At 45.1% G+C, this 24,624-nt stretch overlaps 11 protein-coding genes across 11 annotated transcripts; 3 read left to right on the top strand and 8 right to left on the bottom strand.

The window, feature by feature from the left end:
* Nucleotides 1-4,728: 4,728 nt before the first annotated feature.
* Nucleotides 4,729-5,725, top strand: FOMMEDRAFT_89720 (UDP-Glycosyltransferase/glycogen phosphorylase; the record flags this gene model as incomplete). The annotated part of the gene is made up of 5 exons (XM_007267927.1): nt 4,729-4,884; nt 4,949-5,035; nt 5,092-5,211; nt 5,270-5,340; nt 5,407-5,725. 5 exons carry the CDS (start codon nt 4,729-4,731, stop codon nt 5,723-5,725), a joined length of 753 nt encoding a protein of 250 aa, XP_007267989.1.
* Nucleotides 5,726-6,205: 480 nt separating this feature from the next.
* On the bottom strand, nt 6,206-6,850 carry FOMMEDRAFT_157808 (uncharacterized protein; the record flags this gene model as incomplete). The annotated part of the gene is made up of 1 exon (XM_007267926.1): nt 6,206-6,850. One exon carries the CDS (start codon nt 6,848-6,850, stop codon nt 6,206-6,208), a length of 645 nt encoding a protein of 214 aa, XP_007267988.1.
* A 459-nt stretch (nt 6,851-7,309) lies between these two features.
* Nucleotides 7,310-7,927, bottom strand: FOMMEDRAFT_29557 (uncharacterized protein; the record flags this gene model as incomplete). The annotated part of the gene is made up of 1 exon (XM_007267925.1): nt 7,310-7,927. The coding sequence occupies one exon, from the start codon at nt 7,925-7,927 to the stop codon at nt 7,310-7,312; it is 618 nt and encodes a 205-aa protein (XP_007267987.1).
* Nucleotides 7,928-8,599: 672 nt separating this feature from the next.
* On the top strand, nt 8,600-10,841 carry FOMMEDRAFT_147484 (uncharacterized protein). Its single transcript, XM_007267924.1, has 2 exons — nt 8,600-8,887; nt 8,945-10,841. The coding sequence occupies exons 1-2, from the start codon at nt 8,624-8,626 to the stop codon at nt 10,607-10,609; spliced, it is 1,929 nt and encodes a 642-aa protein (XP_007267986.1). The 5' UTR covers nt 8,600-8,623; the 3' UTR covers nt 10,610-10,841.
* A 568-nt stretch (nt 10,842-11,409) lies between these two features.
* FOMMEDRAFT_109994 (WD40 repeat-like protein) lies at nt 11,410-12,769 on the bottom strand (the record flags this gene model as incomplete). Its single annotated transcript, XM_007267923.1, has 4 exons — nt 11,410-11,569; nt 11,640-12,151; nt 12,224-12,337; nt 12,443-12,769. The coding sequence occupies 4 exons, from the start codon at nt 12,767-12,769 to the stop codon at nt 11,410-11,412; spliced, it is 1,113 nt and encodes a 370-aa protein (XP_007267985.1).
* Nucleotides 12,770-12,845: 76 nt separating this feature from the next.
* Nucleotides 12,846-14,829, bottom strand: FOMMEDRAFT_168982 (uncharacterized protein; the record flags this gene model as incomplete). Its single annotated transcript, XM_007267922.1, has 3 exons — nt 12,846-12,887; nt 12,944-13,014; nt 13,053-14,829. 3 exons carry the CDS (start codon nt 14,827-14,829, stop codon nt 12,846-12,848), a joined length of 1,890 nt encoding a protein of 629 aa, XP_007267984.1.
* A 1,462-nt stretch (nt 14,830-16,291) lies between these two features.
* Nucleotides 16,292-18,415, top strand: FOMMEDRAFT_135047 (UDP-Glycosyltransferase/glycogen phosphorylase; the record flags this gene model as incomplete). The annotated part of the gene is made up of 11 exons (XM_007267921.1): nt 16,292-16,352; nt 16,404-16,563; nt 16,619-16,781; nt 16,848-17,048; nt 17,102-17,182; nt 17,234-17,289; nt 17,341-17,578; nt 17,638-17,724; nt 17,788-17,907; nt 17,963-18,033; nt 18,097-18,415. The coding sequence occupies 11 exons, from the start codon at nt 16,292-16,294 to the stop codon at nt 18,413-18,415; spliced, it is 1,557 nt and encodes a 518-aa protein (XP_007267983.1).
* Nucleotides 18,416-18,531: 116 nt separating this feature from the next.
* Nucleotides 18,532-19,746, bottom strand: FOMMEDRAFT_157802 (uncharacterized protein; the record flags this gene model as incomplete). The annotated part of the gene is made up of 6 exons (XM_007267920.1): nt 18,532-18,960; nt 19,008-19,127; nt 19,180-19,266; nt 19,329-19,548; nt 19,599-19,654; nt 19,717-19,746. The coding sequence occupies 6 exons, from the start codon at nt 19,744-19,746 to the stop codon at nt 18,532-18,534; spliced, it is 942 nt and encodes a 313-aa protein (XP_007267982.1).
* Nucleotides 19,747-19,828: 82 nt separating this feature from the next.
* Nucleotides 19,829-20,598, bottom strand: FOMMEDRAFT_157801 (uncharacterized protein; the record flags this gene model as incomplete). Its single annotated transcript, XM_007267919.1, has 4 exons — nt 19,829-20,056; nt 20,116-20,263; nt 20,324-20,483; nt 20,538-20,598. The coding sequence occupies 4 exons, from the start codon at nt 20,596-20,598 to the stop codon at nt 19,829-19,831; spliced, it is 597 nt and encodes a 198-aa protein (XP_007267981.1).
* Nucleotides 20,599-20,974: 376 nt separating this feature from the next.
* On the bottom strand, nt 20,975-22,310 carry FOMMEDRAFT_141545 (uncharacterized protein). Its single transcript, XM_007267918.1, has 4 exons — nt 22,148-22,310; nt 21,864-22,091; nt 21,075-21,802; nt 20,975-21,020 (listed from the first exon to the last, which is right to left on the bottom strand). Exons 1-3 carry the CDS (start codon nt 22,304-22,306, stop codon nt 21,125-21,127), a joined length of 1,065 nt encoding a protein of 354 aa, XP_007267980.1. The 5' UTR covers nt 22,307-22,310; the 3' UTR covers nt 20,975-21,020; nt 21,075-21,124.
* A 318-nt stretch (nt 22,311-22,628) lies between these two features.
* Nucleotides 22,629-23,640, bottom strand: FOMMEDRAFT_90413 (NAD-binding protein; the record flags this gene model as incomplete). Its single annotated transcript, XM_007267917.1, has 3 exons — nt 22,629-22,662; nt 22,721-22,867; nt 22,922-23,640. 3 exons carry the CDS (start codon nt 23,638-23,640, stop codon nt 22,629-22,631), a joined length of 900 nt encoding a protein of 299 aa, XP_007267979.1.
* Nucleotides 23,641-24,624: the final 984 nt, after the last annotated feature.

The following is a 24,624-nucleotide window of genomic DNA, read 5'->3' as shown; positions in this document are numbered from 1 at the left end:
GGAATAGAGTTGATCCAAAGAATGTCTAAGACAGAACCAGTCTAGAACCCTCTCAGAATGACTCTACTCTGGAACACACACAGACTCAGCCTGCTGGATTTTGTTCAAGAGTTCCCTAAAGTCTTTAGTAAAGAGGAATTCAACCAGCTTCCTGAATACTGTCCCTAGGACTATACAATTGAATTGACTAAGGGTTTTGAACCTAAGGATTGTAAGGTCTACCTACTCAACAGAGACAAGTAGGAGACACTCAATGAGTTCCTTCAGGAAAATCTTTAGAACAGTCAGATCCAACCCTCAAAGTCCCTCATAGCCTCCCCTTTCTTCTTCATCAAAAAGAAAGATAGGAAGCTCTACCCAGTCCAGGATTATTATTGTCTTAATAAGGGTACTGTCAAAAACAAGTACCTGCTCCCCCTGATTCAGGAGCTCATTAATAAGACACATACATCTAAGGTTTTCACTAAGTTGGACATTTGATAGGGATACAATAATATTCAGATCTAAGACAGAGATGAGTGGAAGACTGTATTCTGAACCAATCACAGATTGTACAAACTGACTGTAATGTTCTTTAGACTAACTAACTCACTCACAACATTCTAGTCATTCATGAATCACATTCTCACAGATCTGATTAACTTAGAGTATGTTAGTGTGTATCTGGACAACATTCTGATCTTCACCCAGACAGTTGAGCACTATTACTGACTAATCCAAGTAGTTCTATAACAGCTCTGAGATAATAAACTGTTCCTCTAAGAAGTAAAGTACTCTTTTACACAGGAGTCAGTGGATTATCTAAGCTTTGTGATTAGTAGAGGAGAGGTCTGTATGGATCCAGCAAAGGTGACTACAGTTTGAAACTAGTTACAACCTTAGAACCTGAAACAGGTCCAAGTATTCCTTAGGTTTACAAACTACTACTAACACTTTATTCAAGACTTTAGTACTATTGCCCAGCCCCTTCACAATCTTACTAGCAAGGATGTTCCTTAGTAATAGGATGATTAGTAGCAGTCTGTGTTTGAGTCCCTCAAGTAGGTTATTACTAGTAAGCCTGTATTAGCAGTTCTAACAGTTGTAAACAAGTTCTGAGTCAAAGCCAATTCTTCCAACTTTGTGAATAGAGTAGTACTGTCCTAGTTCATTAACAGAAAGTAGTGTCTGATAGTATTCTGATTAGAATCTCTCTCTGTAACAGAACAGAACTACCCTATCTATAACAAGAAACTCCTTACAATTGTCTGTTCCTTAGAAGAGTAGTGTCAATATCTCCTTAGTATTGTACAGAAGTTTGAGATTTAGAGTGATCACCTTAATCTCTAGTACTTCTGAGTGCTCTAGAAGCTCAACTGCTACTAAGCCTACTGAATGTTAGAACTGTAGGACTTTGACTTTGTGCTAACCTACAAACCTAGAATACAAATGATGAAAGCTGATTTACTCTCAAGACAAACAGGTTATAAAAGGGGGGAGAATGATAATGAAAATCTTGTTCTCCTAGACAATTCCCATTTCATGTCTAAGACAATCTAAGAGATCCAACTTGAATCTGAGAATGTTAACTTTGTCACTCACATACAGTAAGCTCTGAGACACACACAGGACTAGGTTGTAGTGAAGCAACTAGAGAAGCAGGCTAGGGATTGGGAGGAGGATGAGGATGGACAGGTTTACTAGGAAGGCTGACTGTACATTCTAAAGGATCAGAAACTGTAGAAGGACATTGTCTAAGCTCATTATAACAATCTGACTGTAGGACATCTAGGCTAACACAAAACACAGGAACTCATCACTTGGAACTACTAGTGGTCTAGAATACAGAGGGAAATTCTGAAGTACATGACTAGTTATAATATGTGCCAACAGACTAAGGCCTACTAGACAAGGGTTTGAGCTCCCCTACATTTGTATTGGATCCCAGATCACTCTTAGGAAGAAGTCTTAGTAGACCTGATTAGTAAGCTACTCAAGTCTTAGGGTTACAACACTATCTGTGTGATTGTCAACTGATTCTCTAAGCAAGTCTATACAGTTCCAACCTGAACAGAACTCACTTCTGAAGGTATAGTGTGTATTTATTAGGATCATGTCTTCTAGTTGTACAGACTCCCTTAGAAGCTCATTCATAATTGTAGACTGTAATTTGAGTCAAAATTCATGTAGGACTTGTATGTGCTTCTCAGAATTCAAGGGAACCCTTCTACTGTCTATCACTTACAGACTGATAGTCAAACTGAGTGAGTCAATCAGGAGATCAAGCTCTACCTCTGAATATTCATTAATCATTAGTAATTAGATTAGTCTGAATAGCTAGCTCTGACAGAATTCATACATAATAACTAACAATACTCTGTAACAGGACAGTCCCTGTTCTTCCTTAATCATAGGAGACATCTGTACTAGGGGACAGTTCTAAACCAGAATGACAGTTCTGAATCTGTAACAGACTTTGTAGAACAGATACACAGAACCAGGGAGGACACACAAGCTCTTTTGGAGAAGGCAGCACAGGTCATAAAGTAGAACTATAATTAGAAGAGGTCTGTGGCCAAGGATTACTAGCCTAGTGACAAAGTTATACTAGAAGCTACTAACCTAACCATAGATTGTCTAATGAAGAAGTTGGACAACAAGTGCTTTAGACCCTTCATTATTGAAAAGAAGGTTAGTGCCTCTGTCTACAAACTCCAACTTCCAGTAACATGGAAGCACATACACCCAGTGTTTAACAAGGTTCTACTGTCTCAATACTACAATCTGGGTTTTCCTTCACAACAAAGACTCTCACTACCTCCACCAGAACTCATTAGTTTCAAACCAGAATACAAAGTAGAGTACATAGCAGATACCAAGCTAGTACACAGAAAGCTCAAGTTCCTTATCTACTAGAAGGGATACCCAGTTGAAGAACACACTTGGGAACCTGCTGAGAATCTCACCCATACTGCTAAGGTGATCCAAGACTTCTATTAACTTCATTTGGGTGCTCTGCATCAACTCTGCCTTACAGATTTCTAAACCCTACTATTCTGACCTATGCCTGAGCTGCTAACCAAGCCCAATACTCACCAATCAGGATGATTGGTTTTAGAGGGAGGGTAATGTTACAGTTCTCTACTCTTGTACCTTCAGTTCTAAGGGTTCTGTACCCTTCTGTACCAGAACTCAGAACTTCTGTCCCTCAGGGGTGCTGTCTATAGACTATATGTGTACTGACTCTTACTACTACCCTTCCTTACTTCATCATTCCATTCCTTTGACCACCCCTTCATTCTTTGTATCATTCTATAGTCTCTTACCCTTTGTCCATCCCTTCATTCTTTGTACCTTTATCTTTGACATTCCTTTCTTTCATTCTTCATAGCTTATCATTCTTAGTGGCTCATGCTCCCTGAGTACTCTTGTGTAGTTTAGTATATATAGGCATACAAGATCAGACTAGTCCTGTAGTCTTGATCTCATCTACTCCAGGTAGTCCTGTACTCTTAGGCTCACTCTATATACTCTACTCTTGTCTCACTCTCTCTCTCTGCCTGTTCTGCAAGTTCTGACTACATTCCAGTGCTTACATTCTGTATTTCTGTTGTGTAGGATAGTTGTAGCCTAGGTCCCCTTGCTGAGCCTTCAGGTCCCCTCTATACTGTTGCTGACACATTAGGCTACTGTGTTCCCCAATTCCTTTTGACCATAGCCTCTATTTCTCCTTGTTCATTGATGCATACAAGAATCTGTATACTGCTAAGCTGATTACTGTTGTGCCTGACAGTGAGGACATGTACAAGGGAATTGAACCTCTACAATTAGCAATACTTAATGTGAGAGTTCTATTATTTAATACTATCTTTCAGTTTGATAGAATATTATTGACATTTATACTGTCAGTACTTCTGCTATAAGGCATTGAAGGGCATCTGTACAATCAGCAGGTGCACTATGCCCATTTATACAATACAGCACAGCTGCCTTGCTACTGTACTTTTCCTCTTTGGACCTGAGAGCATAGGTGGTAATAAGGATGTTAAGACAAGACTACACAAGAGTATGTCTCAGATGATATAAACTACATTACAAGCAATGACAAACGATGATGGAATACCTTCTATCATACATTCTACATCTGAGACATACCTACATAGTATATATAGACTAACTAATCAACAGACAAGGAAGTAAGCTGTGAGAGAGCAAGCTGAGTCCACTATCCCCCCTCTTTGTGTGATCTCTCTAAGCCTCTCACATAACCTCTCTTCCCCCTTTCTTAACAGGGGATCTCTCTGAGAAATTCAACAAGATTGAGATGAAGGATGGAGAAGAGTTTGAGAGGGAGGTTGAGAGGGTACGAATCTTCCTGAAAGAACATTGCTTTGTGATATGAGTGACAATATGCCTTTTGCAGATTTATCAGAGACATAATCAGGGAATTGCTGATATTCCTGGAATTCCACCAATGTACAATTATGAGCATTCTCCACAGATTGTATGTTTACCGTGTCTTGCTCACTCTCAAAGAGTTGACATCAAAATTAGGTCACTTTGGGGGTCAAACAGGTTGACGTCTTCTTATTCACACAATCCGTTCATAGGTGATTTCTACTATACTATAGGATTATTATCCTGGCTAATACAACTTGTCTAATAAGATTCTTCACAGAATGTGATGGCATGGTCAACTGCACGAGTCATTTGTACGAGTCTGGGCTGATTAGAAAATTACAAGAATGGATGGGACATTGTCCCGTTTTTTCCATAGGGTCACCAACGCCTCCTACAAACAAGGCAGAAGTAGAGCTAATTGTGAGCAAGAACGAAGTTTCTATTGATGTGAAAAATTTTCTTGACCAGGTGCTGAAGAAGCACAGAGCGAACTCGGTTGTGTTCGTGAGTCTTGGTTTCTTTCTTTCCCCATAAATTTCAATTATCCTAAATCATTCTGACACAACAGATCTCATTCGGAACTGTCTGGTGGTCTGCAGAGCCAGAGAAAATATGGACTATCTTAGATGTCCTCATCGAACGAGGCATTCCATTCGTTAGTTTTGTTAGGCTCACAGCTAGAATATCTAACTAACCTGCTATTTCATTTAGCTTTTCAGTCACGCTTCTCCTATAGGCGTCATCCCCGATGAAGTTTCTGCAAGGATTGAAGCTTCCGGCCTGGGTTATACGGCCAAATGGCTTCCCCAGCAGATGATCCTGCAGCATGAAGTACGTCAGCTCTTATTCATTGTCCTTTCTTACTCAACAAATTCATTTGCATCTTTAGGCATGCGGTTGGTTCATGTTGCATTGTGGACACAACTCTGTGATGGAGTCACTCACTGCTGGTGTTCCTCTGTGAGCAAAACAAAGCAAAACAAATTAAGACGGCTACCTCATGTACTGAATTTCTATTTCACACAGCATTTGTTGGCCATATGATGCAGATCAACCTATGAATGCGGCGAACATCGCATTTGTCCACAAAGCAGGCTACGAACTGTTCGAGGTTCGCAATGGTCAAGGTCTCAGACCTGTCCATCGTCTTGGAGATAAGGCACCGGAGGGTACACTCGACGCCGTGCGACGTGAAGTGACGGAAGTGTTGACAAAAGCACAAAGTGAGGACGGCCAGAAAAGGCGTGCAAAGGCACAATGGTTTAGCCGTGAGTTTTCACGGAGTTGGGAGCTCGGAGGGCTGGCATGGGTGGAATTGGGTCGTCTTCTTGAGGTACTTGCATGATATTATCAACAACAGTAGATTTTACGGAAATTTTTCTTCGTTACCTTAGACAATAGAACAGCTTACTTTCTGGTAGATATATTCTCACAATAATCCATGTAGACATCCCCACTTGTTACAAGGTTGGAGTGCATCAAAGTATTTACCAGTAAAATTAGGCTCTGTCACGGCTTGAGGAAAAGCAAGATCCATGCATCTTACGTCTTCATTGAAACTAGAGGAGAGGCATACATCTTACCAGCATTATTTAAGTTTATTTCGCGTGTTTCCTTTGAGACCTATCAGCTTGATTTCTGCTATCCTATTATCACCTAGTCTAACCCATCCTTTGATTCTACCGTTATTGAGGGAGAAGTTAGAACAATATAAGCATGCAAGGGATATCTTCCTAAACGAAGCTCTATTATTTAGGAACAATCATCTTCCAGATGCACATGCATGCTAACGACTTTGTATTGTTTGCATTGCATGTTCCACAATCTAGGAGGGATTCGTGGTGTTGGTGTCTCCATGAACACGTGGAAACCTTTCTTGGTCTGAAGGTTTGATTTTTTTTGGGAGATGATCATTGTATATTCTCCGGACTTGCTCCACAATCTGTCCCTTTCGCTGCTCCGCGTCCCTTCTCCGTCGACAGGCAATTTCATACTTCTTTTCCCATTCTTGTATCTTCCTTTCAAAGCTTATTTTTAGTCTCTTGTTTCTCCTCGACTCCCCTCTTAGCTCATTTATGATTGGGGTTACTCGACCCAGAATCTCCTTTGCTAGATCGATACTTCCGTTGATTTCTTGGGGCATTTTCTCGTTACAGTGTTCAAGGTAGGTTTCACGTGCTTTATCGAGTGACGAGGTTGACAGAACCAAAATAGCTGTGTTGAGTGGGTATATAATCTTATTAGGAAGGTCGGTGTACACTTTTCTCCTAAGTGCACCGATAACTTCATCAAAGTCATCGTCTGGACCTCTGACGGTTCTGGAAGAGGCTGTTGTAGAAGTATCTGCTAACGCTTCGTAATACGACTGTCTACGCCTCCGTTGCGCAGAGAGGCTCCGTGACCGCCGCCGTCTAGTTCGGGACGCACCCATAGGATGTGTAGTGGAACAAGTTGTAGGAGGGCTGCTCATGTTACTGTATCAACACGCGAGGTCAGAGGGGATGCAAAGAGTACTGTGCGTTCGGATATGAGCGCGTTCTTATGCATTGCAAACAGACTTTGCGAGTCCGTTCGATTCTTTGGTCCAATGTCTATTACGGTATATTGCTGTAAGGTTTAAGTAAGTAATATAACCATACAGGACTTTATTCCTTGTCTAGAATGCATCCAAATATTTTAAGTTTCAATGTTGACACCATCACTGTTTCAGCGAAAGCAAAAACCAGTCACGTAATATTTTTATGAGAACCAGAGGAGAGATATTCATCTTTGTAGTAAAATAGAACTAGATATTATTATTAAGCAATCTCTTCTATCCTTTAACAAGGCATTAGTTGAATTATAAGCACACAGTCTATTGTTTAGGTACAATCATTTTCTACATACGTAGGCATGCTGATTACATATTTATATCGTTGGCATTGTGTCTTCATTTCTGGGCAACATTCATAGGATAGTTGTCTCCGAGAGCAGGTGGTATCCTGTCTTGGGGTTGAGGTCTGATTATCTCTGGGAGACGGAAATTATATTCATACTGAGCCTCCTGTATAATCTTTGTCTTTTGCTCTTCCTTCCTCCATTGGCAAGCATATTCATATCGCTTCTCCCATTCCTCTATCTTGCGTGTAAGATTAGCTTTGTCTGCCCTGTATAAATCGCTTTCCTTCGTCAGATCCTTTACCATTGGCTCAACTGGTCCTAGTACTTCCTTTGCTAACACTATAGCTTCGATGGTTTCTCTAGAAATAGGATTTTTGCAGTATTTGTGGTGAACCCTACGAGCTTTATCGAATGAATTAGGAGACATAGCATATATAGCTAATTCGAGTTCATGTATAATCTTAGGGAGATCATTGGATGCTTTCGCCTTGAGTGCCTTGATGATTTCATCAAAATCATCGTCTAGGGTTCTGGAGTGTGAACGTCTCTTCTGTCGCCTGGCGAAGATCGCACGGCGTCTGGGTCTGGATCTGGGTCGGGACGCATGGGTGTTACGTGTAGTGGGGCGCGATGTGGCAGCGCGGCTTGTAGTAGTCGGGCGGTTCATGTTATTACTGTAAGCGAGGTCAAAGGGGATGCAAAGGTTGTTGTGGGTTCAACGATGAGTGCGTTCTTATGTATGCATTGCAAAACAAGTTTGCAAGAAACGACTCATCAATCTTTCTTTGTCAAGTAATCTACTTCGGCAGTCCAACGCAATAAGAATGCAAACAGGATCGCAGAAACACGGTTCCCTATAAAGAATCGATCGATAAGAAGGAAGAGATGACTCGACGCGTCGATGTGACTCGCAACGCGTCTCCGGAGCCGGAAAGGACAAAAACGAAATTGAAAATCCGCCCGCGTAGAATCACACGTGTGACGACGCGCGACATTACATAAGGATTCACCTCGCCGTCGTCACGCAATTACTCGAATAAGGCATACTTGCCATGCCACCGCAGTTGCTGTTACACTCACAGAAATATAGCCACTACGGATAAATTCCCTACCTGGCCGTGCCACACTCAAGTCGCCGTCTCTTCCTCCTCCCATCACGACATCCACCCTCCCACTTGGTGGTGCTGCTTTGCATCTAGCAGTCAGAGAGTGACTGACTGACTAGCGATCGAATTGAGATAGATAACGCCGACCTCGTGCTCGTCACACACAGGAGAAGTTTTCCCACCCACTCAATCGCACGACTTACCCATCCATCCATCTCCTGCCGTCCTCGACTCACGCTTCGACATCTACCTCAGCGATGTCCTTCGGCAGTTTCAGGCGCCAATTTGGCCCTGGAGGTCGTCACCCTCACATCAAGTTCTACTCCTTTGGCATGAACGACAACGAAGACTTCGTCTATGACGAGGGCCTTGATGAATATGAAGAGGAGCCAAGCCACGAAGAAGTTACTGAAGTCGCCGAGGTCCTCAGTTCTCAAATGACTAGACTCTCTATGCTGGAAGGTACACACATCAAGCCGTATGTTGGAAACGACCAGTCGCCGGATAAGGGTTGGGAAGAGGTATGCAACCTGATTACCCTTAGTAGTTGACATGAATCTGACGTGCGATGAACTAAGTATGAAACCCTTCCGGCAACGACAGAGGCACCGAGCACCTCTTCGCTATCGAAGACGGACGTTGAGCTTCCTAGGTCGAAACCGAACTCTAGCAAGAAGAGGCATACGAAGCATTGGGAGGCGATGGATATCTTACTCAATAAATTCACGTCAAAGGCAAATGAACTTGCAAAAGACGACCGATGCCAGAACGAAGAGGCCGTAGCAAATGCGAAGGCAATGGGTGTCAAGGTTCGAGACTTCGCAATGACGTCAGCATCCAAGTCATCCGATGCCATTGCCACCAACACCACGCATGTCCAAAGAAGCCAGCGTCTAAGGATGTTCCCTGCCCGGGCGAAGGCCGCGGAATTCTTGTACATGCGATATCTCCTCAAGCACGGTGTCTACGACTTTTTCAACATTTGCACCGCCGCGGACGATCTCGACCGGTTATACACATGCGGCTTTGTCAAGGCCGATGACCTAGACCATCCTTTCCTCCGTGCGTTGCTCGCACATGGTATCTACAGGCGGTCGCTACGCACGTCTGCCCAGCCAACGTCCACTGGAAAACTTTTACCGGCACTGGGTCCTTGGACGATCCCGGTCGATGCTCGCCGTCCGTCCCAGAGGACAATGAAGCAATACATCGCGGATTGCGAAGCCCGCCGGACAAATCCAAAGCATATGAACCATGATTATCTTGTCGCTTCTGTAAAGCGTTCTACCATTATTAAACATTATATTGATAAACATGCGGAACGCGACGCCGCTGATATTCAGATCGATGACAGCGATGGTGCCCTGGTAGATGTTGAGGAAGACGAGACGTTCGTCCGACCAGAGGTTGCGTTTGCTAAGAAGGATGAATCAAGCAAGCCTGTTGAGGGATCCGCTCCTGTCAACTCGCAATCTGGTCCTGCGCCAGCTGCTGTTGAAGTGACTCAGCTCACTGGCCTTACACCATCCAAGACCGTTGATAGACTGCCTACGCCTGTTCGTGGGCGAAGTACCAGCCCTTGTTCTGGTCCAGAAGCCAAGGGCCGAAAGCGTTCCCGGTCGCCATCGTGTGGAACGGACGATAAAGTCTCAAGTCGACGAGTTCGATTCTCGAGCAACGTTACGTTTCTTGTGAGGGAAGCAGAATCAACTAGCTCCGATGAGGAAAGTGCCACGGATACACCAACAAGCGAAGCTAACGGACATCGAGAGGCGCAGGAGCAGGAGCCGGACGTCAGTTCATCTCCTAGCAATAGTTTAAAGCACGCTCGTGACGAGGAGGAGCGGGAGCAAGGAACACCAAGAATTACTTCGTTCTGGCCGACGAAAAAATTAAAAGCAGGGGCATTTGCAACCAAACCTCGTGAATCCAGAGCCTCTCCTACGGCGATATCCGCTTTCTCTCATACTCGTCCACTCCGTCCACTGCCCCGCACACAACCCAAGGCGGAAAGAACACGAGGTTCCTTTCGTGGAAAAAGGGAAGATCTGTTGACCAAAGATTCAACGGAGACGTTTCGGACCTCAATGAGCTCGCCAATGCGACTTGGGAGGGATGCCTTGAGTGAAGCTGCATCGGAACCTAGTATGTTTACGCTAGGACTAGGTCGAGCATTTGAGTTCCGCTTTGCTATGCCAAGGTGTCTGAGTGGTGTATCTCATCCGACTGCTTTGTTGGCATAACTCCTAACGTGCACACTAGTTGTCGAGCGGTCTCACCGTCGTCCTTCCTCTAACTGAAGAATATTTTTTATTTCCCATTTTCTCTGCTTTCTGGTTTTCTCCCATCTCTTTTTCATGTTTTTCTCTTCGATTCTTCATCGCTATTTTCTCAATTTCTGTTCCGCAATCAATGTTCGGTTACCCCATCAATCAATTCCATTCCATTCCATTCCGTCTCCAACCATGTTATATTCTTTTGTCCTCCTGACGACCGTGTGCCTGCGCGGCGAATCCAACTTTTTTTAACATTATTTTACTATCAATGCAGTCACCACTGTCACGGTCGATTGACAACCGACTTGTGCTTGTGGGGTGCTAGTACCTTGTCTAAGTAACTTTTGACCTGTAAGCTTCTTTGAGTGCTTTGCTTTTCACTTCGTTATTCTATTGAGTGGGTTAATTTGAGCCTCTTTGGTGTTCTTTTCCAGCTCTTTTTTTTAATTTATGGGTCGTTGGGAAGCGCATTCTCGCACCACATGGTTAATTATGTCATCTGTACCTGGCTTTCGTTTCCTTTGGTCACTTTGTATTCTTTGTAAGTATCTCTGGAGATTTGTATCGTCCTGACGTTCTTGACGTCTCTATTCTGTCATCCTGTTTCTTTGAAGAGATCATGAGATTTGAATGCACGACTGAGTTGCAGTTATCAATTGATCATAAAAACTTGAGAAAGCCATTACAACGTAGAGTCCGCCTGGTTCTGAGCACTATTATTACCTTAAAGTCCTTCGAAATCTACATAATCACCAAGACGTTCATCGTCATACACGTGTTAAGAGTACCTTGCTATCCCAACTACAGCTTGCCAGTAGGCCTTCGTCATATAATGACCAGCTACACCCGACGACGAACTCTGTGTGGCCGTCCTGGATGTACGTGAGTGCAGGTGTGGGGGCGTTTGGTGTGGAGGACGTTGTCCATCTGCATTAATAGCGGCATGAGCATGAATCGAGTGAAGAGCTAAGTTACAGTCTGGTAAAGAACGACATACACACGACAAGTCATATCATAACTCGCACTGGCGAGGACATCTGCCCGGTGCGGACTCCATTGGACTTTTCGAACAGCATACTCGTGTCCTAGTAATTCGTTTTCGCAGTTCCCGCCGACGAGTGTTTGCGTTTGAGCCTGTTCAACTCCAGGCGCAGGGCCGACACCAATCTTAAGCATCCGACAATCCCAAACCCTCACAACCCTATCTGTCCCGCCACTCGCGAGCACGAGCGGGCGGTACTTGTTCCAGTCTAGGGTCAGCAGCTCTGCGGGACCTCGAGGTGGAGGGATCATTAATGCTGGAGGGGTTAATGGTTGAGTAAGAGATGTTGGCGTTGAGTTAAGTAGGGACGACGAGGAGGATGGGAGACGAAGGTCGAAGATCCTGAGTACGCCATCGGAGGAGCAGGAAGAGAGGAGGTCGGGGTGGTGTGGAGAGAAGAGAGCTTGGTAAATGCAGCCTTGGGCGGCGTGGAGCGTTGTTAGTGAGTGCGCGCGATCTGGTGTCCACTAAACAGCGTTGATATTTTAAATGTAGTAAGAATTCGATGAGGAGTTAATGCGTGTTTTGTAGAAGCTCACAAGCTTAATTGTCCCATCCCAGGAAGATGAACAAAATACGTCTTTCTTCACGTTGGACCAGTCAACAGAATACACCTCCTTCGTGTGTTCGGACCATATTCGTATCGGAAGATCCTACTAAACACATTCGTCAGTCTTCACATCCCTCCCGATCATAAGTCCAAGGACAGATCAAGGAGAATGATGAATAAACAAATCTAATTGAACACTTTAACGCACATTTAAAGTAACGTCCCAAAGCCGCAACGATCCGTCTCCAGACGCAGTCACAAGCTGGTTCTCGTGTATTTCAGACCACACAACGTCATAAAGACCATCTTGAGTCGGGTATTGTTTCTCTAGAGCAAGTGACGGTAGTCGAGCCGGACCGGGATTTGGATTCGGTACGAGAGAAACGAGGTGCAGTCGGCCATTGCCTATGAGTCCGTAGTTTGCTGCTGACGCTACAGCGAGGCGATTGCTGTGGAACGGAGACCATGCGATACCGTAATGTGCAAATCCGGGAGTATGTAGCATTGAGGATGTAGGTGGTGGATGGATATTCATCATGGTCAATGAACAAAGGAAGCGAATGCACGTAGATCACCGCACTTATACCATAATTTCACGTGCATCAGAATAATCAAAAGAAAGGGATAGGCATCCATATTTCCGCTATTTCCATCTATAAAACAAAATAAAAGCATAATAGTTATACAACGTGCATGTACACAGCCTTACGACTAATCCAAAAATACGGTATACAATATCGAAGAAAGGTAGATGTAAATGTGTCAAAGCATATGATTGGTCTGTGAGAAGGACTCTAGCCTGTTTAATCCAAACGAACTTTGTGAACTTGCCCTGGACATTCCAGACCCATCGTTTCCGTCGCCCGTAGTCGGGAACAGCATTTGCTCGACCTCGAGTATCGAATCCATGGGCTGCAAAGAGCGCTTCTGCGTAAAACTACTAGCAGCAGAGAAGAGGGACGAGGGGCTGTTGCAAGTAGTAGTGCTGGCCGTTTCACAGAACGATGCGGGTGTCTTCCACCGGAGAGGGGTCCACTCGTACCGGTTACGACGCTCGGGACCCTCTTCGTTCAAATCATCTTCGAGACTGAGCTCTTCTATCATCGGAACAAAGTCGAAGTCAATGCCATATGCTAACCCATGCATGTCAATCCGTCGTAAGGCGTCAGAGCAACCTGGTGGAAGGCAGATCCTTTGCAGCGCTGAAGCTCTAGCAGGGAAATCCGGCATCATTCCAGCAAGTTTATCGGAAATTTCAAGGTTATATACGCGGCGTGTCGCGATGAGCTGTAGGAGGTCTTGGAGGATCACGTTCTCGCCCTGTCGCAGATGTATCGCATCAAGCTCGAGAATTTGCAATCGAGGCGCGGGAGGTTCGAAACTAGAAAACATCAAGTGCGAGATAAGCCGCCTAAAATATTCAGGACAGCTGATCATCTCCACCTCGCGATATGCAAGGCGTCTCAGCTTTGGCGCCGCTGAGAAAACAGGCCCGATATCCCAGTTGCCACAGGGTTCTGGGGGGAAGTCGATAAGTTCAAGTTCTTCCAGGTTCTTTAAAATTCTCATGATCAAGGTGCCATAACAAAGGTTCGGAGGCTCTGACCTGTCGGCTTGGGGAAGACGACGCAGACGTAGAGTCTTGAGATTTGGCATGTGTACTACCAGGAAAAACCTGAGTAGCTTGTTGGCACACGTCTGACCAACGAGAGCACTGCGTATTTCGAGAGCACGTAAACGAGGAAATGTAAGCTCTGCTTTGGAACGATAAGGCGCCCAATCCTGTCCTGCAAGAGGCTCACGGAATTCGATCGTGAGGTCAACAACGTTCGGGCATCCTGTGAGATATTCTTCCAGCTGTTCCCACTTGAAAACCGATACATGCAGCTTTTCGATTCGTCTGCATATCGGGTCAAGCGTGAGTGGTCCGGGAAAGTGGAGCCCTAGCTCTTTCAATGATGGTAATTTCCGCGTATCGAGTTTATGGTAATATTGGGGTGAGAAATTTGTTTCTTGATCGTACCACCAAGATAAATACCTCGGTATAAGTAGCCCTTCGCGCGTGCTGTGGAGGGAAATACTACGCAGGTTGGCATGCTGGATACCATCCCCCGAGTCCGAACAGATTTTCATGAGGAACTTCTCCATGCAGTCGTCTGGGAATCGCAGGTAGAGTGTACCCAAGTTGTCTGTAAGTTCCATAGCCTTTCGAACCATACTCAGGAGGTCAGTCCACATTAAAGTGTTCCCGTACCGCTTTATATCCCCGTAACAGAGCTGCACCTCCAGTTGACGCGGGCTCATTTCGTTTCTGTACCCAGGACGCGGAAGGTTCAAGAAATGTTGCAGAATTTGGGTATCGCGGGCGAAGTCAAAGCCAAACGGAGCATGGACACGTCTCCGCAGAGATATCGAGTCGAAGAGGCCAGGCGTCTGGAATGCGATGTATTGCCAGCGTCTGCACACGCGAAGCAAGACAAGAGGGGGAGTATCATTGTTATATTCAATGAAGTGCCCATCTCGTCGCTCTACGCAAAAGGAAAAGATGAGCTGTACGAGTTCCGGCGCGAGAACATCAAAATGGCAGAATGGCATGATCGAAATTCGTCGACTTTGGAGGCTCGTTGTGGTTATGTGGCTAGTAAAGACGAAGAGGTGCGTTTTATATGAGCTTTACGCGTCTAAGCGCGCAAACAAGGACAAATAGTGGGTGGTGGCCTGCTCTTTATGCGTTTCGGCCCTTTCTGATGGCTTGTACGAAACGCAGGCTGTCAGGGGCCTGTGGGCGTGAATACAATTGGAAGAGCGGGGATAAGTCGTTTTCTGTATGGGTTCCAGAATCCAGAGGGTCAAATCAAAGCATAGAAATAAACGTCGGTAAATTCCTGTAAATTCCAGATAAATACAACAGATCTCATAGAAAGCTGCCCACTGCATACCTATTCCATGATCCTTGCCCGATGAATTTATGGCGGCGTCTGTCTGACGTGGTAGTCGGAGAAACAAAACAACTAAATACGTAATAATTCTTTGACTAGACGCGTTTAAACTTTACATCCGCGACGCGTCTCACCGCACGTGATGGTCGGCGACCCCAACCTAGCGCCATTGTCAACTCGGCCAAGTACGTAACAAGTCCTTTTACGGCACGAACATACTGTCTGATGACATTGACAAAGGGTAAACGCGAAGCAAAATTGATGCAATCAATGTACTTCATCATCCTAGATAGGTCCTTATTTATCAATATGAGCTTCTGCCCACTACGCGGGTCTGGGCTACTTAAAACAAGGATTTCTGGTACTCCCTCATCAACTTCGGTGCATCAGTGTTCCCACTCGCGTGCGCTGTCCAAGAAGGAGCCTACGGTACCAACGATTCACCTGTTTATCGAGCTCAGGAATCCTGATAGCTCTTGTTCTCGTACCTTTGCATCACTACTATCTGATCCCATTAAAGCTCAGTTCCGAGATCTGAATGTAGCGGTTCTGCGGATCTCTAGAGTTTCGTGCCCTCCAGTGTCTATTATTACGCCATGATAAATTACGCGGTATGAAATGTGAGAATTTCACTCGCGAGCTTTCGTGTTTGGTGGTTAATACGCTTGTGGCTGTCAGGGTCGATTTCATTCGGGTCCTTTTGTTCTATTAATGCTTCATTCTCTTCGCCGTAGGATGCATAGGGCAACGGTTACTCATTTTCCCGGTTACTGTAACATTTCAACCGCTCATAAATGTACCATGGCTATCAAGTTAGCCGCACAGTTGCAACTCTAACCATATATCTGGAACAGCCTTTAATGTTGTGGATTTGCGCACAGTGCTGGTGAGTCGTATTGGTTAGATCATCGCATGAGATCGGATCGTTGAGATATGAGTAACAGAACAAAGTGCATTATTATGATGCTATTTGCGCGTAAAGCAACCGATCAAGTGTAACATATAATATTAAGCGATATTCGGACAATATTAAAGCCAGTCCATATCAATTTCTCAAGGCACTCAGAACTGAGGTGTCGTTTTATCCATAACACAGTATCTCTACTTCATCTGCTTTCATGACCGACTTTGAACAACCTGCTCGTGGACATGTTGTCGCGTTTGCATTGCCATTTTGGAGTGCGTACCCTGCTTTCCCTCAGGACGAGCATTAGCTAACGGTGGTCGTAGGCCATGTTAAACCGTTGTGTGCATTGATTGCGAGAACTGTCCGTCTTCATTGCGTAGCTGCGACATTCTTCACGGAAGCGTCTATTCTCGACAAAGTTGTGGATGAGTTCACACGGCAATTCATCACGGAGAATGACAAGAACATGCGAGAGCTCATAAGGTACGTTAATTCTAATTCTTTTATCTCCCTAAGCATGGAATAACAGAACCTCAAGGGTTGTTTCGTTACCAGCTCTCCCGGCCCCTTTCAAGTTCGACCCTTATGTATCTGCATTTATCGATGCATACAAGGCACTGTGCGAGGGTCGGCCAGTGCAGACGTCTTTTGGGAATGGCTTTGTCCGTGCTGTGCGATCACCGCAGCTCGTGGTAATTGATGTACGTCATTTCTCTGACAGTATTTTAAGAAAGTTTAATCGACAATATCGTGCTCTACTCAACCAGTTCTTCTGTTATGACGCTTTATGCGGCGTTCGGTCCATTAGCGGCTCAGCTGTACCAATATTTACATGGCAAACGGGAGCTGTTTCGGCTCTTCTATTCATGTTTGGACCTGAAGAAATGGGAGGAAGCGGTGATCCGGCAGAAAAGTTCAGTAAAATTTGTGCGGAAGACCGAGAGGACCAAGAGAATGAGATCATGACTGTCAGTCCGCCATAAATTTATCCTAAACGAACCCGAGTCTGAGATATTTTGAGATATATCGAAGGTTGAAAGGTCAGCTTATTGATCTCCCTGGCATTCCTCCTATGTACGACCATGAATTTATTCCGCAGATGGTATATTTCTCTATTGCAAGTTCCGGGCTCGATACTGAAGTACTCTGACAGACGGCACTTCCTGCTAAACCGGTAAATGTGCCTCTCATGTTCCAATACGCACATAGGTACTTACTTTGTCAATGTAATGGAAAAAGGCATGGACTGACATGCCGAAGGTTCCTCCGTGAATCCGATGGCGTCATCAACAACAGCAGCCGAATCTATGAAAGGGATGCGATCAATAAAGTTCAAGAATGGTTCGGCACCCGGCCTGTTTTGGCCGTTGGTCCTCTTTCACCACCTACAACGTCGATAGAGATCGAGCTTGAAAAGTCCAAGTCCCCTATCACAAGTGACGTGGAAAACTTTCTCGACTGTGCCCTAAATAAATATGGCCCGAATTCTGTTGTATATGTAACGCTGCTGTCCTTTTACGCTCATTTCATCCAAGACTGACGTGCTTTGAATCCCAGATATCGTTGGGCACGGTATGGTGGCCAGCCGAACCAGAGAAAATATGGGCCATTATAGATGTTCTCATCGAACAGGAAATCCCATTCGTTCAGTGACTTCCACTTTTCTTAACACATGATTCTGTCCTTATTAACGAGTCTCTTACCTAGCTTTTCAGTTACGCGGCTCCTATGGCGAGGATTCCGGAGTTCGTTTCCACGAAGATTCGGACTTCCGAATTAGGATTGGAAGCATCGTGGCTGCCACAGCAGACAATATTCCATCACAAGGTATAATAAAAAAAAGACCAAGTGATGCTCCGATGTTGATTACAATGAGACATAGGCTTGCGGTTGGTTCATATCACATTGCGGTCAAAACTCTATTATGGAGGCACTCAGCGCGGGCGTTCCTCTGTGAGATTCAGTCCTTTATTAGCAATACATTCTACACTCACGTATTTCATTTGGCTTGAATAGCATATGTTGGCCATTTGATGTAGACCAGCCTATAAATGCTGCAAACATCTCTGTCGTACATGAGGTCGGATATGAACTGTTTGAAGTACGTACGGGGTATGGGCTGCGACCGCTCCATCGGCTTGGAAATCGAACTCCAGATGGCACCATCGAAGCCGTTCGACGTGAGGTGACTGAAGTATTCTCCAAAGCTCGTGGTGAGGATGGACATAAGAAAAGGAAGAAAGCACAGTGGTTCAGTCAGAAGCTTGCGGAAGGCTGGGAGCACGGTGGATTGGCATGGCTCGATTTGAATAAACTGAGTAGTATATTTGTGTAGTCTATTATACCATTTCCGCTTCAGATTTCGGACAGCAGCGTGCAGTGCAGCTTGGTCAGGGGACACGTGAATTTAGATCAGATAAAGTATCTTAGCATTTAAGTTGTATGGCTATGTCAGACAATAATTTGGGCGAGTCGGTCCAGATCTGTGTAAGCACGCCCACCTTGTGTCGTGTCCTTGGATAATTTGTATTTGAAGCTTTGTGCTCTCATTCGCTTCGCCTTGCCATCCTCTCCACGAGCCATATACAGCACATCAAGTATCTCGCGCTTAACAGCATCGACCGTTCCCTCTGGACGCTTATTACCAAGACGGTGAAGCGGACGTAGGCCATGTCCGTTGCGCACTTCGAGCAGCTCATATCCAATGTTATGAACTGTTGACACGTTCGCAGCATTCACCGGTTGATCAACGCTGAAAGGCCAGCATATCCTATTCGAAGAAGATTCTTCCGGATAAGCAGCAATGAAACGAAAATTTTGAGTGTTCACAATGGTACACCAGCGCTTATTGATTCCATAGGTCAGGAACCATCCGCACGCCTATAACAAACTGAGTAAGGTTTACACCATAATCAGGCAAATCGTACTTCATGTTGCAGAATCAGTTGCTGTGGGACCCATTTTGCCGCAAACCCGAATCCAAATGCTTTGATTTTCTCCATCATACTGTCCAGGATTGAGGCAACCGGAGATGCATGGCTCAGGATCTGTATAGATGACTGGTTTATATTTTACTCCAAGAAATTGTTGCCTACTTACAAAGGGATTCTCTTCCTGAACGAGAACATCAACAACAGTCCACAACTTGTCGGGCTCTGAAGGCCACAAAACTGACCCAAATGATATCTGACGGACGAAAAGGCAAGAATTAAATCAATTTTCCTATTTAAATGTAACATAAAGCTTACATATACAACTGAGTACGGCCCAAACTTCTCTAGTGCTCCATCCAAAAATGCTACGACGTCCCAATGCCTAGAAATATCCAGTTTTACATTTTCGGGATCGGAAAGGGGGCCAACTGCGAGGACTGGCTGTGGGTTGAGGTATTCCTGCCATTGTTCAATTGGTCCAGTTTCAAATAGTCGACTGCTCGTGCTAATGATACCGTCGCATTCCGAAAGGAACCTGCATACCGTAATGAAGAGTGCGGGTTACGTCAGTTCAATCAATCATACCGATTTCCATATTGAGACATAAAGATGACTTCAATCGGTTCTACGGGAAGTGCTGGCTGGTATCAGCTTTATGTTATTACGGACTAATAGGCTAAAACGTTAGGTGAATTCCACGTACGATCTGCGGGACATGCTCGTAATCGTACATCGGAGGGATACCCCGGATTTCAACCAGACGTCCATCCGTATGGTTATATATCTAGAATTGCGTGATAATGAGAATAGAGAAGTTACGGATTTGGACTTAGAGAGCTTGCCTCCTCTATTTCTTTATTCTGCGTTTCCGTGTCTATACCAGTGATCTTGCTTATTTTCTCTGCGATATCGCCATTTCCGCCCATACTCTCAGGGCCAAAAAGGTAGACAAGAGCAGCGACGGCTCCAGTCTGCCATGCATAAACCGGTACGGATGAGCCGCTGATTGCGTGTACACCATTCAGGGCCTTGTAGAAGAAAAACTACAAAAATGTTGTTCCACGGTTTAATAACCGTCAGAAAAAGGAGGGTGAGATCTTACATCAAGGATGACAAGGCGAGGTGGCGGAACAGTGTTATAGACAATGTGACTGGCCCCGCCATCATATAGCGTCTTGTATGCATCTAGGAAATAGGTCTGAAATCCATCTAAGCGGAAAGGACTTTCAGGCGAAGGAAGGACAACAACTCTAATGTTGACTGTCCGTTAGAGCAGGAACTCCTTCGTTATTGCGAAGAAATAACCTTACCTTATCCTTTCCTTCAAACTCCGTTGGCTTTCCGAAGGAAACTGCATCCGAAGTTCGTTCTCGACTTTATCTAGGACGGATACCTCTGTGAACAGTGTTGCATACATAGGACGAAGTTGCACGAGCTTGCTAAGGATAACACACAACGATTTTGTATGACCTGTCAATTAATTCGTTACTATGAAATATTGTGGTAGATGAGTAAATGTCCCACCCCAGAAAGGTAGAGCACAAGCTACGACATGACCGCGAAGAACTGAATCAGAGCCGTCCATAGAAGGTGAGTGATGAAGTTGATCTTCAATACTGTCTGTAATAATGGGGTTAGCTTTCTCGAATGCATGAAATATTTTACAGTTGTGCCACGGTAGAACGCACGCTTGAAGGTACATGTGATCAAACTTCGAGTAAAAAAGATCGGGAATCTTGTGTTTTATTTTCCCCACAGGAATCGATTTTGACTCCGAAGTTCCTTCGTGCCTAGGCTTTGAGTAATCTCCGCATGTGTCCCTGTCAAAATCTCGATTATCGATATGGTGGAGACGGCTCTCGGTATCCAATTTGTCACAGCACGAACTACAAGCATTATAGAGATTTTGAAATGTAACACGGGCAACTTGAACCGTGATGGAATCCATTGTATTGTATATTCCTGGAACAAAGTAGATTTACCGACATAAATGATTATACACGATACCTTGTAAAGATATATATGAGCGTCCCTGCAGCATGATGAACTCGGACGGCATACCGATAAAGAAGAAAATATTCCAGAGCTTTATCAAACTTCCTCGCCGAATTTCAGAGGCGAAGTGCCTTTCGCAGCTGACGGAACGCCGCTTCGCAGACCAACAAGGCATCACGGACTTCCTCACGATCGAGCTCGGGTTCCGCACGGGATTGTTCCTCATCCCGTCTTTTGTCCACTGGCTTTGGTCTTTTCGAAGGGCTCGGTCCAGGAGGAGCCGAGCTCGCAATAGAAAGGTCCGCATCTGTTGCACGACGCTTGCGGAGTATTGAATTTGGACTTGATGTCTCCCCCCGAACTTGGGTAATCGTTCTGGGAGATCCAACCCTCCGGTTGTTAAGGAGAGTGGCGGCCCTCCGAGGTCTGATCCCCCGCATTTCCGCCGTACTCTCTGTTCCTTCTTCCTTTTCTCCGTCCAGTGTAGCTGTCTTGTTTTCCTTTCCATCGCTCTTTGGTAACCGGACTCTAACCGCCGCTGACACCGAATCCTGTTCGTCTCCTCCTTTATCAGATTTGTCTGGCTGCTCCTTTTCACTTAGGGATCGTGAAATTAAATCACATCGTTGACGATGGGCACGACAATTGAAACAAGCACGCCCTTCTTTACCAGAACAGGCAAAGCCAGCTCGTGCACATCTCCCGCATGGTACTTCATGATTGATTGTGCGTGGAACATCCGAGAAATTTGGTACAGATATGGTTGTCTTTGAGTTATCTCCAGAACGGCTCTTCTAAAAGGAACAGAGGTATTTAAGTGATAGCATCAGACATATGATACCAATAATTTTTTACCTGCGTTTCCGATGCATTGACTCCTAGCATTCTCCTGGAGGAGCGACGGGACGTAGATGGTTCGTCAGGCTCCGACTCGCCGCTGCTTGATGGACCAGCCCTTCCATTCTTCAGCCGGGACTCGGTTGCCTCAATAGCCTTCATCGCTGCCAAAAAGCGTTCACCTACGCCGTCTGAGTACTTTGTCAAGCGTGGAGCGCGCTTTTCTCGTGGAGTCAATGTCTTAGCCTGAACGCGTCCTTTGTGAAGCAACTCTCACTAAGAAGCTTGTGTGAGAGACACACCTCATAGTCCATCAGTTCACGCGCCCATTTTCTCCAAGCCGATTTGTCTTTTTCTGGTGGCTGAGTCTCCACAAGCTTCTGCACGTGCTCAAGGGCCTCCAGATACAGTGCAGCAGCATCCCTCCGAGCAACAGGTGAAGTTTTCGCACTTTGAGACATACTTAAGTTTTAGGGAGTATGTTTTCACCGATCTTTCACAGCATTGGGGAATGAGTAAGGTGAACGAGTACTGTGGTCAGTTAATAAGTCAATGACAACCAAACAGCAGACGCGACGCGACCGCGACTTGGTCACGTGATGCAATCATATTAAGCGACATTAATTACTGAAATGAAAGAAATAAAAATGGATCTCAGCCAAAAGAATCGGCATAGACAATTTCTTTTCCACTATCTGTCGACAGCTCCAGAATCGCATTAAATCTCGAAGAACTTCACAGCCGGCACGGCAGGAAAAACTTTCATTTACACTCATGTAACGATCACCAAGCACGGTGTCCACCATCTACAATTATACTGGAATTTTTTGTCGAAATTAGGGCACTGAAAAGAATCGTAATGCGAATCTACTTACTCGCTTCCTGTGCAAAATGACGATGTGTCGGACGCTAGCCATGCGATAACTCCTCTTAACTCTGCGGGTTTTGCAGCTCGTCCAGGTGGATTTTGTGATTTCCAGAACTCATGCATTTCGTCCATACCCTCGATATTAGAATGGATACTGCCAATAGAGTTGTCATGTGAGCACATCAGCCCCAGATACTATCCTACTCACTCTGTTGGGAAATATCCTGGCGACAGAGAGTTCACTCTGATTCCATACAGTCCGAGTTCGCATGCTAGAGAGCGCGCCATTTGGATACCAGCGGCCTTTGTTACACTATACGCTGCGACTGGAATTCCCCGCACCGCGGCGCTTCCCGCTGCAGATGTCACAAGCACTATGCTCCCCGGTGTTTCAAGTCTCTTCATTTGCCTTGCGGCTCCCTGTGCAGTGTAGAACAGGCCATTCACATTGACGTTCATGATCCTTTCGTATTGGTCCGCAGTCATATCAAGGCACGGCACGAATTCTGCAATACCGGCGCTCGCAACGCAAATATCGAGTCGTCCTTCCCTCTTAGCAATCGCTTCTATGACTTCCCAAACTGCAGTCTGATTAGAGACGTCCACCCGAGCATATTCGAGACGGGCGCTCTTCACGAGGCTGAGCTTAGAGATGTATGCTTGGGTTGCCAACCAGTCTTCGGTCGGCGCTTCACTGGCTGCTAGACAGTATACAGTTGCACCAGCTTCTGCAAGTGCTGCAGCCATTTCGAGTCCAAGTCCTCGGCGACCACCAGTGACGATAGCGACTCTTCCTTCAAGGGAGAACTCCTTCTGTAGCAACGTGGGTATCGGAGAGATGGTTGGATCTGCTGCAGCACGCACGGCTGCTTCAACGCCAACGAGAGGAGTAGGAGTGGCGGAGCTGTTCTGAGTCGAGTTAGCCATAGCGTATTGATGAGCAAGCTGGTTTGACAATCGTCGAACAAGGGGCGTGTGGTCCGTAATGGAGATTTCTCTGCCAATCTACTTTATCAATTTATACTGCGCTTGACAGCATTTCATACAGCAATATCTTCGGAAGACGTTCCCGGTGATAACTTGTTTGGTTAACTTTTCAGTTTCGTCCGTCCATACGATGCTCAGGAACATAGGTCATGGAGCTCAGTGCAAATCGCAACATGAAGTTCGAATTAAAGCGTAAAAAAAAGGCACTTGTTGAAAACGATGGAGCGAGACCGAGCCGATCGATGGGTAAAAGCAGAGAAGAGCGTGTGTCCAAAATAGAGATGGCTAGAAAGCGCTGCACAAGGGCCACCTCTTTCCTATTTTACGGGTTGCTCGATAAATACTAGGCACCGTTTGGGCGGACCTTGCATGTGTCGAGAATAGTCACCAAAGAAAATACTGTATTTCACCCAGAAACACTCACTTTAAGGGTATTTGCAGTCTATAATTACTAAAACTCATTATTATTTCACAAAAAAAAATACAATTAGAAAGGTCTTCATATTAGCTACAAAACATATGTTTTAATTTTTTGTAAAATTAAAAAATAAATATTTTATTGAACTTACGCGAGAAGGACTCAAAACTGAGCGTTCGACGTGATTCACCAGGAAACGCACACTCGTGGGAAACTAAACTTAGAGAAATTCGCGCGTGCATTCACTCAGTACACAGACTCGACTTCAATCCTATCCAGACCAATTTACTTTGGTCTGGGCAGAAATAAAGGTAAGTACAGTCTATTAGTCATATACACTCTATTAATTAATAGAATATATGGTCCTTTATACAGGAACAGGCTTGTTGTGATGACTTAGAGTCTCTTGCCTATGTTCTAATGTCTACTTCTTACTCTCCTCTACCTCTCGTTTTCCTCCTCCTCTGCTTCCAGATTCATTACACTTATTATAATTATTAAAGAAT

This window comes from Fomitiporia mediterranea (genome assembly GCF_000271605.1).
Source record: "Fomitiporia mediterranea MF3/22 unplaced genomic scaffold FOMMEscaffold_8, whole genome shotgun sequence".
Classification (NCBI taxonomy): Eukaryota; Fungi; Basidiomycota; class Agaricomycetes; order Hymenochaetales; family Hymenochaetaceae; genus Fomitiporia; species Fomitiporia mediterranea.
Note: the sequence above shows the minus strand (reverse complement) of the source record. Positions and strands in the feature narration are given on the sequence as shown.

Coding starts and splice junctions, on each gene's coding strand:
- FOMMEDRAFT_147484 (XM_007267924.1), top strand. CDS start 8,624: ATGTCCTTCGGCAGTTTCAGGCGCCAATTTGGCCCTGGAGGTCGTCAC. Junction 8,888..8,944: donor CGGATAAGGGTTGGGAAGAG/GTATGCAACCTG, acceptor CGATGAACTAAG/TATGAAACCCTTCCGGCAAC.
- FOMMEDRAFT_141545 (XM_007267918.1), bottom strand. CDS start 22,306: ATGTCTCAAAGTGCGAAAACTTCACCTGTTGCTCGGAGGGATGCTGCT. Junction 22,092..22,147: donor GTGAACTGATGGACTATGAG/GTGTGTCTCTCA, acceptor GGACGCGTTCAG/GCTAAGACATTGACTCCACG. Junction 21,803..21,863: donor TCAATGCATCGGAAACGCAG/GTAAAAAATTAT, acceptor TGTTCCTTTTAG/AAGAGCCGTTCTGGAGATAA.